Here is a 16,853-nt window from a genome sequence, read left to right on the forward strand (position 1 = left end):
GTTTTGTGAGAAGCTGCCGGGACAACAGGAGAAATTCATCCTCCTCGTCTTTTATCTTCATCTGTGGCCTCTGGTAGGTGGATTATTCCTGTCATTCATTCATTCTGTTTTATTGTAGAAATCTGCACATCTGGGTCAAACTGTGCACCATCCACGAATGAGTGTATGAGTGTAGAAGAGGTTTGAAGTGCATCTAAGTTGGCCCCCTTTTCTTTCTAAAGCAGGATAAAAACGCTGTGATTAGACGCTGTCCACTTAATTACATTCTAATGACTTCTCCATTTTATAATGCCTTGTTATCGCGTGTTCTTGGCGCACGCGCTGCACGTGGACAACAAAATCTAATGTCCTCGTTCCCCTGCTGGTGCTGATTAACGCTTAAATATCAAGACTCTCGACCTGAATCCTTCCCTTCTGACAAATTAAAAGAAACGAGGCTCTGGAGATTCGCCGTCTGCTCTGTGTCTGACACATGATTTTGCAGATTGATATCACAGGATTTCCTGGTAAAAAAAAAAGTAGGTCTTTTCTATTCTGGGTGATGTTTTATACTAATTTTAGTCATTAATTAGTTCTTTAAAAATAAAATAAATACTTCCGCTTGAGTGACCATAAATGAAGGCATGCGCCCTGTCACAGGAGCGCGTGCTGTTGCTGTTTGATGTTTGTTTGGTAAACTGTCGTCTGCAGCCACTCTCACATCACAACTGCCTCGGGTGCTGTTGTTGCAAGTGTCTGCTTCAATCTACGTTTCTTCATTCTCTCGTGGTGTTTTCAGACTGAAGGGATTCACCCGGACTGCGCGATCATCCACCAGCACCTGAGGGCTCGGGACATTTGCAGCCAGACGAGGAGGAGCGAGGCGCAGAACCAGACCGACCAAAGCGGTGGGTTCATTATGTGTCGTGATGCACCAGCTGCTGCTGCTGCTGCCGATGTTGCTTTGTGTGTCTGCGCACAAACACCCCCCCCCCCCCACACACACACACACACTGCCAAAAAGGCTTTTAACAGACAGGAAGGATGAATTAACGGAAAATAAATAAAGTTGAGATAGGCCCAAAGAGTGAAAGACATGGACTCATGTCAAGAGATGAAACTAAAAAAACTAAACACTTGTTGTCAGGGGCTAGCACAGACATTTCAGGGGCCAAGGGTTGAAGTGAAACAAGGCCACCCCTTCATAATTATCTCACTATCACACACCTGCATTCATGTATAAAGTACCTAAAACAGATACTTGAGTAAAAGTATGTTACCAGAAAAATTACTTTGGTAGTAGTTGAAATTGCTTTTTATAATATTAAAGGGACACTGTGTAGTATTTATGGGTTTATATAACCCAAAATCCACTTATTTTATACATATTATGTGCTCCTGCATTGTCTAGTCGCTGTATAATAGTTTTTGTTTCATTTTCGTAGTGTTTCAAAAAGTCATGTAAAATAACATGGTCGCGGGCCGTGGTTGCATAGCCACTGTTAGCAGCGAGACGCCATGTTTCTACCGGAGCCTGTATAGACAAACGCGAGAACAAATCAAGCGTCTCTTTACTTGTAGAGGAAGTCCCGCCTCCACTCCCTCCGCTTCGTCTGTTACGGCCGTGGTAGCTCCGCCCTCTCCCTCGCCTCACGAACCTCATCTGCTGACACGGAGAAGGACGACGAGGACGACATTTGACCGGCTGAGGATACCATATCGCTCAGGGAAGGGAGGGGGTGAGCAGAGGAGCAGTTCTTTGTTGTAAATTTCAGCCTCTCCTCTAGATGGCACTATAAACTACTTACTTCACCTTTAAGTAAAAGTATATGACAAGTAATGTACTTAAGTCGTTTTCTGAGATAAAATATACTCAAGTGTTATTTAAAAAGTGAGGAGTTAGGATTGAGCCATGGTGGTTCAGTGGTAGGGTGAGTTGTCTTTCAACTGGAAGGTTGTGGGTTAAATTCCTAGCTCTGCTAGTGTCCTTGAGAGACACTTTACCCCATGGTGAAGTGTGTGAATGGGTATAAAAGATGTGTGAATGGCAAAACTGTAGTGTAAAGCAGCTCATCAAGACTAGAAAAGCGCTATATAAATACAGACTGTACAGACCAACTCTTCTTTTTCTGATTTTATTTGGCAGTAACAACTAACAAACATAGTTAGGGGAAAGTACACAATTTGAATAAAAATTGGTCGAAATTATAAATAACAACATACAGATACGTGCATTTTGTACTTAAGTAACAAAGTATTTGTACTTCATTGCATTACAACATACCCGTCCAATGGTTCACTTGACACGCTTCAAACCTTCAGACACACTTCACTCACGCTCCTGTGTCAGAATTGTGTGTAAATGGGTATAAAAAATGTGCATTGGCTGCATGAATGTGTGAGTGAATGGGCAAAAAACTGTAGTGTTATGCATGAGTCATAAAGACTTGAACGGTGTTATATAAACACGGTATTTAGAGTCTGTAGCTCTGGTCAGTATGAGCTGATGCATTATGTATTGACCTCAGGAGAGCTGACTGCAGGAGTGCATTGTATCTGTTTTCCAAACCCTGCATGGTCCAGGTTCAACACTTCAGCTAAGACAAATGCATTTTTGTCAAGCAGCACAGCAATGTAAGATAACTGAGGTTAATACTGTATACATGACATGTCTCAGTCCAATAATATATAAGGTACTGCTGTTGCTTTATGTGTCTGCACACAAGTGCATAATAATAATTACTGAAATTAAATAACGTGGAGATAGGCCCAAAGAGTGACAGATATGGACTCATATCGACAGATGAAACCAACAATTAAGCACTTGAATGAAGTCACATGTTGGTAGTTGTCAGTGGCTTGCACAGACATTTCAGGGACCAAGGATTGAAGTGAAAAAAGGTCACCCCTTCCTAATTCAAGGAACATCTGTCCGTCTCTTTTTTAAAATCACACAACTGTCCAATAGTTTGCTTGACAGGCTTCAAACTTTGTGTGACAGTGGCTGAGTGAGTCGTCTTGCAACTGGAAGGTTGAGGGTTTGATTACCGGCCTCACTAGTCTACCCACTGATGTGCCCCTGGGCAAGACATAATGCTAAGTTGCTCCTGTGTCAGCAGAGTGTGAATGGGGTATGAAAGATGTGTGATGGTTGACTGTAGTGTAAAGCAGCTTTGTGTGGTTGTCAAAACTAGAAAAGTCTTATATACTACAGGCCATCACTTGGCAGGTTACTTACTAAGGGCAGCAGTGTGTGCAGTGCTGAGTTAAGTGGTGTTTCATGAGTGGCAAAGGCTGCACAATCTAATAGAAGAGCTACTGTTGAAAATATTAATGCTACGATTGCCAATATTATATGTTATCATCATACATTTTTCTACAAACCACTGATCAGTGTGGGGTCATGTTTCTGAACCAAAATGACATGAGTAATTTTATGAGCTTTTTAACATATGTTTTAACCACTTCTGGCTAATGAGGATGATGATAACCATTTCCTGGTCATGAATGTGGTTAGGTTTAGGCTCAAAATAGGCTATGGCATTGGCTCACCTACAGCACGGTAAAGGTCATGTTTTTTTCCTTGTTAGAACATTCTCTCGTATTTAGTCACACACTAGTCTGTAAGTGTAGTCTGCTGCGTTCATCACAGAGTTATGCTGTGTTACATGCCCCCACTGTCTTCTTTTTGAATTTTTCCATTAGAGTAACATTAAAACCTTTAATTCTGGACAGAGTGTACGATGGAATATTTGCCTTGGTTTGCAGAAAAGTAAAACAGCAAAACATTCAGGAAGTTTTTTGTGAGAAATCACAAAACAAGGTTAAAGATAAATCTAGTGCTTCATAGAATAGCAGCATGTGGCACTTCATATTCATTTAACTGGTATGTGTCCAAAGTAAAGACCACAGGACAGTCCAAAGTACTTGTACATGCAAATGTCAGAACATCTTTATTCTCGCTGATAATAGTAATAGTCGAGGGATGAGAATCACTATATTAAACATGAACTGATTATAGCTTCAACAACTGATGACAACAGTTTTAACCTTGTAGATTCATATTGACAGTTTTGATGAAAAACATGTGCTCATACTTATAAAACTTGAATTTGAGTCACCACTTTGGATTAAGTATGATTTTCAGTGCAACATGTTATGACTTATGTTGAGGCTGCTTCCACCACTTGCCTTTAAGCATCACTGTCAATTATCATCTCATATATGAAGTAATTGACCACCAAAGTGGGTTCTTTGGCCTGTTTTGATGCAACCAGCAGCTGTGAAATGAGGATTTTAGATATTTTTACTTGTCTCACAAAATTGTTGGACTACTTGAGAAATCTGAGGCACTCGAAATGTTTAAAAGCCTTTAATATGTCATTGCTATGACGTGCCAACGTATTTTAGCCACCAAGGCCTTCATCAAGGAAAACATAAACATTTCCATCCTCTGGTGAGACTATTGGACACTTGAGTTCAACGTAGAGTCATTTTTTTATCTTCTGACATTGAATTCCTGATCAATACTTCAGCAACAGTCAGTTGCCGAATGCATGAAAACAGAGACAATATGATGCTACAAATAACAATATGGACTATGCACACGGCCATAATTTGCTGTCACAAGGCAACAACACTCCTCCTTGGAATTTCTAAACAACATGTTGAGCTTGTCAAAAGAGTTGCGAGGTCAACGTGCAGCGTTTACATGATCACAGCGGGGAGGGGCAGTAATAACAGATAATATAGATAGGACATGTAACCAAAACATGAAGGTAAACATTTACTGAATACATCAAGAAACACTTCCCGAAGATCCTATACATGTGTGTTGTGCAAAAATATTACTAAATAGTGAATATTAAAACAAAATAGCATTGATGGAAGTTCTGAATTATTAATATTAAGTATGTTGCTTCACTTCACTTCATTATTTTAATATATTGAAATGGAACATTTAACCAGTGTTGGAAATGAATATAACATGTTTTTTTGTTTGTTTGTTATGGTTATGTTTAAATGCACGAAAACAGCTCTGGTATTGACCTGTTTCTCCTACAGGGGATATCCTCTATGAGCAGTTTCGATAAAAGAAAAGGTTATGTGTGATTTAATGAACGATAAAGACACTGGACAAAGTGTAGCACTTAAGTCGAGAGCTTTATTCAAACAAATATATTTCATGGGAACAGTGACCATTAATGTAAAAACACTGACGATGATTCTTTCTTTGTTACTGCTGGTTTTGTGGGTAAAAAACAACATTGATTATTTAATTAGTCTAGTCTGTTTTACAGACGGTCAAATGTTTCAATAAAATTCATTTACGCCGGATTGCTCCAAAACTTTAGAATTTCTTTTATCCTTCATTGGCCATTATAATGTAATATCTGTATAAAGAGGTCTACAGTGGTCACATTGATCAACAACAGCAAAAAGCACAGGTAACATTTCAATAACCTCAGTCTGTTACTATAACAAACCATTTTCCTTTTTAACGAACTGAACCAACTTAAACTGGGCAACTTTGAATCAAAGTAAGTGGAGAGGAGTAACACGTTGACATCAGACAGATCCTTAGGGAGGCAGTATGAAGTAAAAGATATAACATCATCACTGAGCACTAAGTAGTTATCAGATGCAACTTATTTTGCTAAAAAAAATTAGCTAAAAAATCAGACTAGTCTCAGGGTTGGTCTATTCTATGATGTTTTCTTTATCCATGCATAAAATGTGACATCACAGATGCATCAAATCCAAAATAGGTTGATTCTGAAGTGCCTTTGGCAAGACACTCAACCCCATGTTGCTCCTGGCAGTGTGTGAATGGGTATGAAAGTGTGAGTGAATGGATGAAACTGTAGTGTCATCAAGGCGAGAAAAACACTATATAAATACAGACCAAAAGTCTGCTAATTTTAGTGTGAAATAATCTTTAGTGTTTGTATATGATCAGTACACCGTGTTGCCTTCATCATATTGATCATATACACGCTCTGACCCCTGCGCTATCCACCGGGGAAGCCTCACTTTCTTGTCCTTCCGATCTGATTCATTGACTTCATTACATACTATTGAAGGTGGCGTCTCACAGAGGGGGCTGCGCTGCATGTCTCCATACTGGGCTTCATCATGATGCTGAGCTCTGTGTCACTTCATCAGACACCAACACTCTTATAACTGCTACCCCCCCCTCCATAAGAGTGATGAACTTTAACATTTCCTGCCTGATTTGATCTTATTTACCACTGAAGATGCACCATTACACAGATAAACATCTGCGGATGAACGTCACTGTTGAAGCGCGTGTGCTTTCGTCAGTGTAATGCCAAAATTGAAGGTGACATGTAATCATGGAGTCATGTAGAGCTTTGTGACTTGACTCCTGTGGATAATGGGGCAACGTATGTGCTGCAAATGTGTTGTCATTGGTCAGAAAACCATTAATTCAGTCATTAATTAAAGCTCACTGTTTGGTCCTGTTGCACATATATGTGAGTTATGGAGGTCTACTTACATACATTAACTTGTTTTTATGGTCAAAAACCTCCTAGTTGCTGTAAAAGAGCCGATAGAAATGCTCTTTTGCTCTTTGATATTTCAGACTCAACTCTCATACCTTAAAGACAGACTGTGTTGTGATTGGCCAGCCAGCGTAGAGGCTTCCCAACTGTGATTGGCCAGTACCCGGAAGTAACATATTGAGCACACCCGCTCTCAGAAGCGCAGCTCCGCCCTCTGGAACGGTGGATGCACTGCTACTCATTATCAAAACATTGTTTTAACAATGTTTAAAAATAGCTTTGTCATAACTCCCAGCCGCAGTCCCTTTTATGACTTTGACCTGGAGTCAGACCCAGAGTCAGAAGACACTGTCGCTCGTGAAACACCTCCACAACGGACGTTATTCTTCTTCTGCGGTTCAATGTACGCAACCAGATGAACCCGGACTAGTGCCCGGAGCAGGAGGATCTGCTGTTCAGGATAACCGCTGTTTACGTAACCGGACCAGGTTTTTTCAGAGATCTCGCTGAGCCCGAGATTACAATAAAACACAGCGTTCTCAGCAATGGCTGAACTGTTTGTTTTGAACCTTCAGGGCTTCTTAAACAAGGTAATGACACAGATACACACTAAAAAACAGTGTTAATTGGAACTTCAGGTCTAGGTCCACGTTAATTAATTAGTTTTCTCCTGCTTTATCATCCATGAGGGTTGTGGGGGAGCTGGAGCGGATCCTGGACAGGTCACCAGTCCATCGTGGAGTCAACATACATTCACTAATTCTCTCCCACATTCACACCTCAATTTAGAGTGTCCCTTAACCTCTGCATGTTTATGGACTGTGTGAGGAAACCAGAGTTCATGGAGAAAACGCCCACAGACAGGGAGAACATGCAAACTCCAAATATTAAGACAACTGGGATGTGTACCTGCAATGTTCTTGCTGAGTGCTAGCCACTACTGCCATGTGTGACCCTGGTTAAAATACATTAAAAACAAAGAAAAAAGAAAAAACTATTGTTTTGATGGACATGAAGCACAATTTTGGACAAAATAATTGTTTTCATCACCAGTTAAAGCGAGACTGTATGTCATCAACAAGCAAAGATGTTTGAATCAAATTTATGAGCACTTATTTAATTTGTGCCACATTAATAATTAAAAAAAAAAAAAAAAACTGGAGATACTCATGCTTCTGAAGGCAGTTTAATTTATAAAGCACTTTTCCTACACAAGCTAGACTCAGAAACATAAAATAACAGCACAGCTTTTACAAAAATGCCAGCGGGAGTGGGTGGAATGTATCGGTTGTATTTTTTTCCACGTGTTGCCTATTGTCAGCCTTTTCAGACTTGGAAGCCATAAAACACTGAATCCCATTAAAACATAAAGAACCCACTGAGAAAACTCACACAGCACACATTTCTTAATAAGTCATCATCCTCTTCTTCCTCCCTCAGCAGTGTTCTGGAAACACTCACACCAAACACCAGAGTCGATGCAAAATGAGGTGACATTTAAGTGGCTGCGTATACAGTTTCCTCAAGAGGTTTCTTTTAATAAAGACTTAAGAAAAGAGTCCTGTTCACTTCAATTCATTCATCCATTATCTACTGCTTTATCCTCCACCGGAGGGTCGCGGGGGGTCCTGTGCCTATATCAGCTGACATAGGACGGGAACCTGGGGAAAACCCACGCACACATGGGAAGAACATGCAAACTCCATGCAAAAAGGCCCTTGTTCCAACTGGGGCTCGAACCCATGCAATTCAATTGTATTTGTATAGCGCTGATTCATGTCAGGCTCACTGAGAACAGTACCTTTACAGTACTTGGTCAGCGTGGTATGGGGTGTGTCTGATGGCCGCGTCAACGAGATGTCGTACTGTTGTGACGGCAACGAATGACGACACTGAGCGCGACGCAACAGACAATACATTTCTTTCCTGCTCCTTTTTTGGCTGTTTGTCTCAACAAGATGTCAGGCTTTGCATGAGAAGAGACGTTTGCCTCGACTATCATGTGATATTTACACTGATCGCAAGGAGTGACCTTTTTCTGTCGTCCCCAATAAGCCGACTGTCATGGGTGGAACTGGTCTAGCTCCACCCGGACTGTACCATACTAATTTATTCTGGTTCCACAAGGGAAGGGTGCTGAAAATGGAATGGTTGAGGCTGGTTATTTTCGGCTCATTCCCTAATGGAAACACAAAAGAATGCAGACCGTACCAAACCGAACTGTTCCACTTGGTGGAAACACGGTTGTACATTATTTCAAGGCACTTCACATGCTAACGTCAAGCCCTTTTAATTATTAGAGAGAAACAGGAACACAATGAGCAAGCACTTGGCAGCGGTGGAGAGAAAAAACTCCCTCCAGAACCAGACTCAGAGTGTACGACTAGGAGAGAGGAAAGAAAGGAGAGGCAAGAAGGAGGTTAGTGAAGGAGAAGTGGGTGAAAGAATTGAAGATGAGAAGAAACCAGAGGAGAGATAAAGAGCAGAAATGAATATGTAGCAGGTATATTTCAAGAATCAATGGCATGAATATGAGTTATCATCATCACTATCACCCTCATCCCATCCGGTTGCGTACATTGAACCGCAGAAGAAGAATAACGTCGGTCGTGGAGGTGTTTCACGAGCGACAGTGTCTTCTGACTCTGGGTCTGACTCCGGGTCAAAGTCATAAAAGGGACTGCGGCGGGGAGTTGTGACGAAGCTATTTTTAAACATTGTTAAAACAATGTTTTGATAATGAGAAGCAGTGCATCCACCGATCCAGAGGGGGGAGCTGCGCTTCTGAGAGCGGGTGTGCTGAATATGTCACTTCCGGGTATTGGCCAATCACAAGACAGTTGGGAAGGCTCTAGTCCAGTCACTGTCAGACGACGTCTGTGTTGTGGTCATGCAGGAAGAACTGAACCAATCTATTTAATTAACTGATTCTAATGGTTCAGTACATCGAAAAGCAACTGCTTTACAAGTCAATATTTTATGTGTGTCACGTAGAAAATGGAATCACGGCAGTTTCATGCAGTCGTGCTGTGATGACTCTTCCACGTTGAGGAGGTACTATTATCCAGCTTAAACTGTGGAAAGCTGTTATAGCCTCCAATCATTCCACTATTTTAATAGTGGATATACTAGTCGGGAAGCATTTTGTGGATTGTATGTTTGGTTTTGACACTGTCAACACACTGTCAATTGTTGAGCCTTGTCGAGGAGAGGCAAGGCGAAGTGAGGCGGGACCAAAATAATTTCTTGGTCACACTTCGTTTTCTGTTTTAGTCAAATCCTGAACGGGAATAATCTAGAAGTGGGAATTCCCTGTTGGAAATATTGTTCCACAACTTGACATTTTAGTCAAACTTTCAATTAGAATCCAACAAACAGAGTCAGGTAAACAACCGATAGATAAGTGATCATCATCATTGTCAGACCAGAGCCTAAATCAATGTCACTCATCAAGAAACAAATGACAACCACCCCACACTAACCACAGGATGTAAAACACCCACATCCATTGTTTTGTATGTGAGCCCACATACTGTCAGTGTGCATCAACTCTCCAGAAAAGCTGCGTTTTTGATCACGTTTGCTTATCAAATCGGCACAATGGCTGCTCCCTACACATCTATGATACAATATAAAGATCCAAACAAATAAAATAGCTGCTTGTTCTTTCACCACAGTGTCCACAAATGTGCCTCTGTCTGTCATCAAATATGAAATAATTGGAAGCTGTTTTCTCTCTTAATAGGTGTTTTTTTTTTCCTGATGGGATTTTAATATAAAGTGCCATCTGTAAAAACTCCCACACGCAGTGTGTTGACAAGATGCTTCCCCTCTCACCGAATACAATTTTGAGACGAAGTCTTAGATTAACCATAGTGGTATACCCACAGCATTTATTTAAGAACATAATCTCTTAATCCTTGATATCAATTACCTGAACGCAGCTATGAAGTCCATGCAGTCACTTTTAAATCCTCTCACTTTCTCTTTTCCAGCTAAACCCAAACAGATGTGCAAGCTTTTAACTTCTTTTTTAACTGGTACTTCACTGCCAGTTTTGTTTTATCCAGAAGGGATTTCTTCGCATAACAATGTGTACTTGACCGTGGACGCTATGTCAATCCTTTCTTTTTGACGTATTTGTTGATCTGGCTTCTTGTAGCCATTATAGCATAAACAGTTTTTGTCTTATTAGTGAAGATGATGGGACTCCATCCCAATTAATTTTTACTGCTCATATTTTTGTCTTAGCAGGAGAGGTACAGGTGTAATTTAATTCAAGTGTCCCAGTAAGGTAGTTCGCATTGTCCTATAACTGATTCGTCTGGATTGAATGCAGCCTGTGTTTATGTTATTTATTACAACTGTGTAGTAAATTCCTCTTGTGACATGTCTGAATGTCTGCTGGTCATGGGCTTCAAGCTCTCCAGATTGCCAGATTTGTCTTAAGTGAATGGCTCGTGGCCTCCAAATACAGATGGCTATTAATATTTTATACTTTCATTTCACACCGCTCTAGGTCTCCTGAAAACAAATGATTTCCTTGTGTATCATGGTACAAACGTATTTTTCTTGCAGCAAAGAAGCAGAAGGACACTTTGTCAACTTATTGTCTGGTGCACACTGGAATTATTTTCCCCTCCTGTTCTTTCCTGTGTATGCTCTGAGCTCCGGTTTAACCAGTGGCTACATTGAATATCCTTGTATTTATACATAATGACAATCAAATAAATATTGCATCTTCAAATATTTTAGAGCGAAAAAACCCAAAACAAATAATTAGGAGTGATAGCATTTTAGGGCTGCAACTAACAATTATTTTCAATACCGACTAATCTGTCAGTTATTCTCTCAATTAATCGAGGAATCGTTTGGGCGATTAAATCTCAGAAAATGTTGATTAGTGTCTTTCAAACCAAATGATTCAGTTTTGAAGAAATCATAAAATATTTAACCCCCAAGCCTCAAAATGTCTGTCTGGACTTTTCGTCTAATTTTTCCCAGAATAACTTTCAATATCTGGCAGTTATGTAGAATTTATTGCATGTTATATATACTGTTGTAACAATTTAGAAAATGAAGAAAAAAAACATTAACAACATATTCTGTGTGTTTAATTTGAAATATGAACGGTATAAAAGATATTTAAAATAACATTTGCTTGAGTTTTTGTCTCAATGTCCAAAAACAGGCCAAAAAATGTAAACTATGTACAGACGTTTTTTTTTTTCCAGTTCTTTCTTCTCTGGTGACAAAGCTGCAACAATGTAAGTGAAATGATCAACAACAACAGTTTAACGTGCAACTTCTCCGCTTTCAGAAACCGTTGGAATTTTTCCGATAGCACAAACCGTCACGAGATTACGAGAATGCAAAGTGCGTGATGTCTGCGATACACTCGGTGTTAAAAGTTTAAAAGCTGAAAAATTTGGAGACATTTTTTTATTAATGAAAAAACCCTGTTTTTGTTTCAGCCCTATAGCATTTTACTAATCACATGACATTGTACCTCATGCTAGCACATCCATGATAGTTAAACCTAAACCCAACATTCCTCACAGATTTCTGTGTATATAAGTACATTGCAGATACAGATCTAGAGTTCCAGTTATCAGAATGCCAATCAAATATGACGCAAATGATTTTGTGCTCCTATTAAATGGTTGGTTTGAGGTTTTTTTCACCATCGTCTCCCGAGAATTTCATGCACAACATTCTCTAAATTGTACCAGCAGTTCTGTGGACAGAAATACCTTGTTGATGAGAGGTCAGAGGAAAGGGGTCAGACTGGTTGTGAGAAGAAAGACTTTAAAACTATGGTGAACAGAAAAACATTGAAGAATACATAGGACATCAGGGACCGTATCTATGTTCCCCGGGTCTTATGTTCCCCGCTTTGTATGTGACCGGTGAACATAGGACCCTTTCTCTAACCCTAATCCAAACCTACCCTTTTTCAAAAAAAGGGTACCCATGTTCCCCACTTTGTATGTGACAGGGGAACATGGGACCCTTTTTTTCCCGGGGAACATAGATACGGTCCCGTTTAATACTGTAGTGCATCATTTTTAAACATAATTTTTAAATCATAAACAAATGTCTGTTACTTTCAAACCATTGTCAAACAAGTTGACACAATGCTGATTAAGCGGATCAGCTCCACACGACTGTCTCTCTCTGTGTGTTTGTCAGTGTGGCTGTGTTTAAATCTTGTGTTGTCCAGCAACATATGTTTGTGCTGCACACAGGAAGTGATTAATTTTGTGGCAAGACGTCGAGTAAAGTTTGTAGAAAAGCTTGATGCCTGCAAACAGGTTGGAGTATGACTCAAAGCACAAAGAAGTTTAAGGACAAATTGTAGTATATTCTATTGCTGTTGTTCAGCATTTTTGTTTGTTGGGATAAATCCTTCTTACGCCCACCCACCCCTGCTCTGCTGCTCTATACAAACAAACGCTCCCTCAGTCAGGTTTGATAGATTGCTGGACGGAGCCAGGGTTCCGTCTAGAAACTCCTTGTTAGCTCGCGAGCTGCAAAATCCAAACTCTGGTTTGGCAAATCACGTCATCACGTATAGAGTCAGTTTGTTGTTGCTCACAAAGGCCAAACAGAAGCACAATAATAAAATCATCAACAACAAAAAAAGTTACGTGCAGCAGCTTTACTGCTTTGAGCAGAGTCAGACTTAAGGACAGCTGTGGGTACAGACTCAGAACCTGGACAGAAAAAGAAACATAGTCTGGTCTAATGAATCTGGAGCAGCCTGTGGGATTTAAAAAATCTCTGTGGCTTTGACAGATTTCCATCAGTTGAATTCTGGATGTAGATCAGAAGGGAAACAAGCGAGGGAGGGGTGTGACATCATGAGCCTGGTGACTGAAGACCATAAGATGAAGAGCGAGGGCTGTTTGAGTGGTTAACAGATGACCTAAATGCAAATAACTATGTAGATTGTGAATATATGTGTGTTTTTTCTTAGTCAGATCTGTTCTTTTTTGTTATTTTAAATGAAAACCAAGCATTGACATAGTGGACAAAATCATTATAATGGCCACATCCACATAAAAGAAATTTAAGAAAGACATTCAGATTTAATTTTGGTCCTGTCAATGCATCTACTTGAAATTAAGACAATCTTGCAGGCATGGCTGATTTTCCTTACATACATACATACTTACATATATTCATATGGTGTTTTTTTAAATTTGAATAATTATTTGCGCTGCATATTTCTATTCTTGATTGAATAGAAATATATTCAACTTGTTCCCCCCCCCCCCCCCCCCCCACCAACTTCATACTGAGTGAAGAGGAAGAATCCTAATTTCAGCAACAGACATCACTGTGTTAGCGTTTTCTTCTGAAATCATTCCTGGCCTTTTTGAAATATTTCAGTTACTGGAAACTTACAGTGCCCCAAGGAGAGATTTTCCTACTGAGAAACCGTTTGACATTTATTTTGCTCTCACGTCAGCCTTTGAGGTAAATGAAGTGAAGAAAAAAATCAAAAAAAATCGTCACTGCTGTCTTCAAGCATGAAGACTATGCATCACCATGCTCATGGGAATACAGTATCTATGACTACAATTAATGTGCATTCGTCATTCAATCATCTGTCCAACCCTGTCATCTTATCTCCTGAGACTGTGTCAGAGACAGAAAAGGACAACGCTGACACTGAAACTACAGAGTGCAGGACAGAAGAAGGAAACATCTGGTGTGTTTGACATTAAGCAAAAGCTTTGACACAATCCATTGACAGAAATATGACAAGGACAAGGTGCTTCTGCTGCACTGTGGATAAAAACTGTCAGCTGCTTTAATGCAATTTTATTGATTTATTACATCAGGATTAAGAGAAAAATCCTCTTTTTGTAGCAGAACAGGAGTGTGACCAGATCACCTGTTTGTACTGTAGGTTCTGAGGCTGTAAAATAAGACACCCTAAGACTTTCATTGATATTATTATATGACTGCAAATTATTGACCGTCATTGCTCATCTGTGTTTGTAGGATGTAAAACAGAATGGGACGAGATCGGATGTTGGCTGAGAGCTGAAGTTGGTCAGGTGGTCAACGTTTCCTGCTCTGAAGTCTTTCAACATTTTTCCAGCAATCAAGGTTTGTTAATGTCTGTTAAAGACTGAGCAACACAGAAACATAGAGAATGTACCTAGATAGAGATGCAGCTCATGATCATTTTCATTTTTGGTTAATTGATTAAACTCCTGAGCAAAAAATACTCAAAATGTTTGGAAATACCTCACAGTTCAAAGTCCACTGGGCTCGTTTTTACGAACAAAAATAAAATAAAATCATTCTATTTTGTGACTTCTGCACAATCATTGCTACTTTATATCATTAGTAAAATGGAAAAAAAAATCATATTTATGAAGCTAAAAAAATAATTGATTAATAACAGATTAGTTGTTGAATAATTACAGCTCCACAAAGTCTGCTCCGTTTTGCAGTTTCATTAAACAAGGTTATCAACAGATTTAAAAATGCCTGAATCCACCATTTCCCGATCACCACCAAAATGGAAGAAATTCTTTGCTGGTGGACTTCATTTCCAGGATATGTAATAAAAATATATTTTTTAAACTTTTTCAGTAATGCTGCTCACAAATAGACACAATAACAGAATAACAACAAATTCCCTATCTTTTAATTAATACAATAGCTAAAATATTCATAAACATTTTAAAAAAGAGCATAGTATTATTATTTTTTAATCCATATTTGTTTTTAGGAATGGGCTGTGGGAAATGTGTAAAACATTGTTGGTTAGGGTTAAATAATGAATTAAACTGTCCATATGATACTATTTTTCATTTACTGAATGCACACATGCTCCTGCAGTCAAGGGAATAAATGTTTTATTTTTTATCAGGAATAACTACCTTGGCACGACACCTGTCCACTTACTGTACGAGCAACGGAAGCCAGGGCCACTTAACCCCCGGAGGCTTGCAACAATTATCCTCATTTTCTAACATTTAACAGGCTGAAAATACAATTAATCTGACTTTCACAATCACAAAGATCTGCAGTCGTAGCTGAACACTGGCTGTTCTCTGCCAGACAGAATCAGTCGAACAGGATCACCACAGGCCTGTAACCGTCCCTGCTTTAGACCTGGCCCCAGCCCCAGCCCCTCCTACTTCATTAGAATATGACACAGAATTACATAATGAATATTTTTTTTTCTTATTGCTGTAATCATTTCTGTATTTATTCAGTTATTCAGTTATATAGATATGTCATGCTTCACCCTCCATAAATGTGTTTATGGAAATTTACACAGCCAAGAGGAAAAATGACACCATTAGGGTTCAGTTTATGTTGAGCTCCTATAAGTCCTGAATCACTAGAATCTGTTCATTAAAATGATTCGTTCAAAAGATTCGTTCACCGAATCATTCAGTGCTTAGCAGGAGCCCAGTTCACTGCTATGTGACTCACATCCTCCCTGAGTGCAGTACGTTCGCGGGTCAGTGAGTGAATGACAGCGCAAACGAGATTCACGTCCTCAGCCACAGTTTAGTTTGTTTCAGTACGTTTGCGGGTCAGTGAGTCAGTGACAGCGCAAACGAGATTCACATCCTCAGCCACAGTTCTCCTGTGTCAGTACATTCGCAAACGAGATTCACATCCTCAGCCGCAGTTCTCCTCTGCGTCAGTACGTTCGCGGGTCAGTGAGTGAGTGACTACACTCGCCTGCCCTGACAGACTCCTCCTCTCTCCCAAGTTTGTGTTCGCCAATCGTGATGAGTGAGTCACAGCGCGAGCTGCAAACATGATTCACGTCCTCCTCCGTGACAGTTCTCTGTGTCAGTACTTTCGCGAATCATGAGTGAGTCAGTGAGTGACAGCGCGAACGAATCACGTCCTCCAGGAGTGAGTGAGAGCGGCAGACAGTTCTTCTTACTTGTCACTTGCTCCCCGCTTGGCGTACGTTGGCTGGCGTCGTTTGCCGAAGATTCACGAGTGAATGATGGCGTCGGCGAAAGACTTCACGAGTGATTCACAGAACGCGGCAGTTCTACTCCCGGGCCGCCACGCTCGCTGCTGAGCTCAACTGAACTAAGAAAGGAACGAATCAGTTCATGAAGTGATCCCAGTCAGTTTGTTCACTCAAAAGAGCAGTTCTTTCGAACGAATCGTTCATGACCGACACTAATTCCCACAAGAGTACAGTTTTCATAGAAACATTACCACTTAGTTACAAGCTCAAAGATACATTTTACCTATCATTCCCTATCGCGCTATGTCAGCTGATGTGAGCTAACCCCCCTGCGATAAAGTGGTAACAAATGGATAGATGGATAGATGGTTGGATTTTTC

At 40.1% G+C, this 16,853-nt stretch overlaps 1 protein-coding gene across 1 annotated transcript in view; it reads left to right on the forward strand.

Moving 5' to 3' along the window:
• Window positions 1-615: 615 nt before the first annotated feature.
• LOC310927317 (vasoactive intestinal polypeptide receptor 1-like) overlaps window positions 616-16,853 on the forward strand; it is a gene marked incomplete at both ends in the record, with an annotated part of 33,044 nt that continues 16,806 nt past the window's right edge. Inside the window, 3 exons of the mRNA XM_083889611.1 lie at window positions 616-672; window positions 779-887; window positions 14,520-14,627. Coding sequence (XP_083745737.1) covers window positions 616-672; window positions 779-887; window positions 14,520-14,627 — 274 coding nt within the window. The remainder of the gene's footprint in view (window positions 673-778; window positions 888-14,519; window positions 14,628-16,853) is intronic.

The sequence above is a fragment of the Microchirus variegatus genome, assembly GCF_963457635.1.
Source record: "Microchirus variegatus genome assembly, chromosome: 5".
NCBI classification, from domain to species: domain Eukaryota; kingdom Metazoa; phylum Chordata; class Actinopteri; order Pleuronectiformes; family Soleidae; genus Microchirus; species Microchirus variegatus.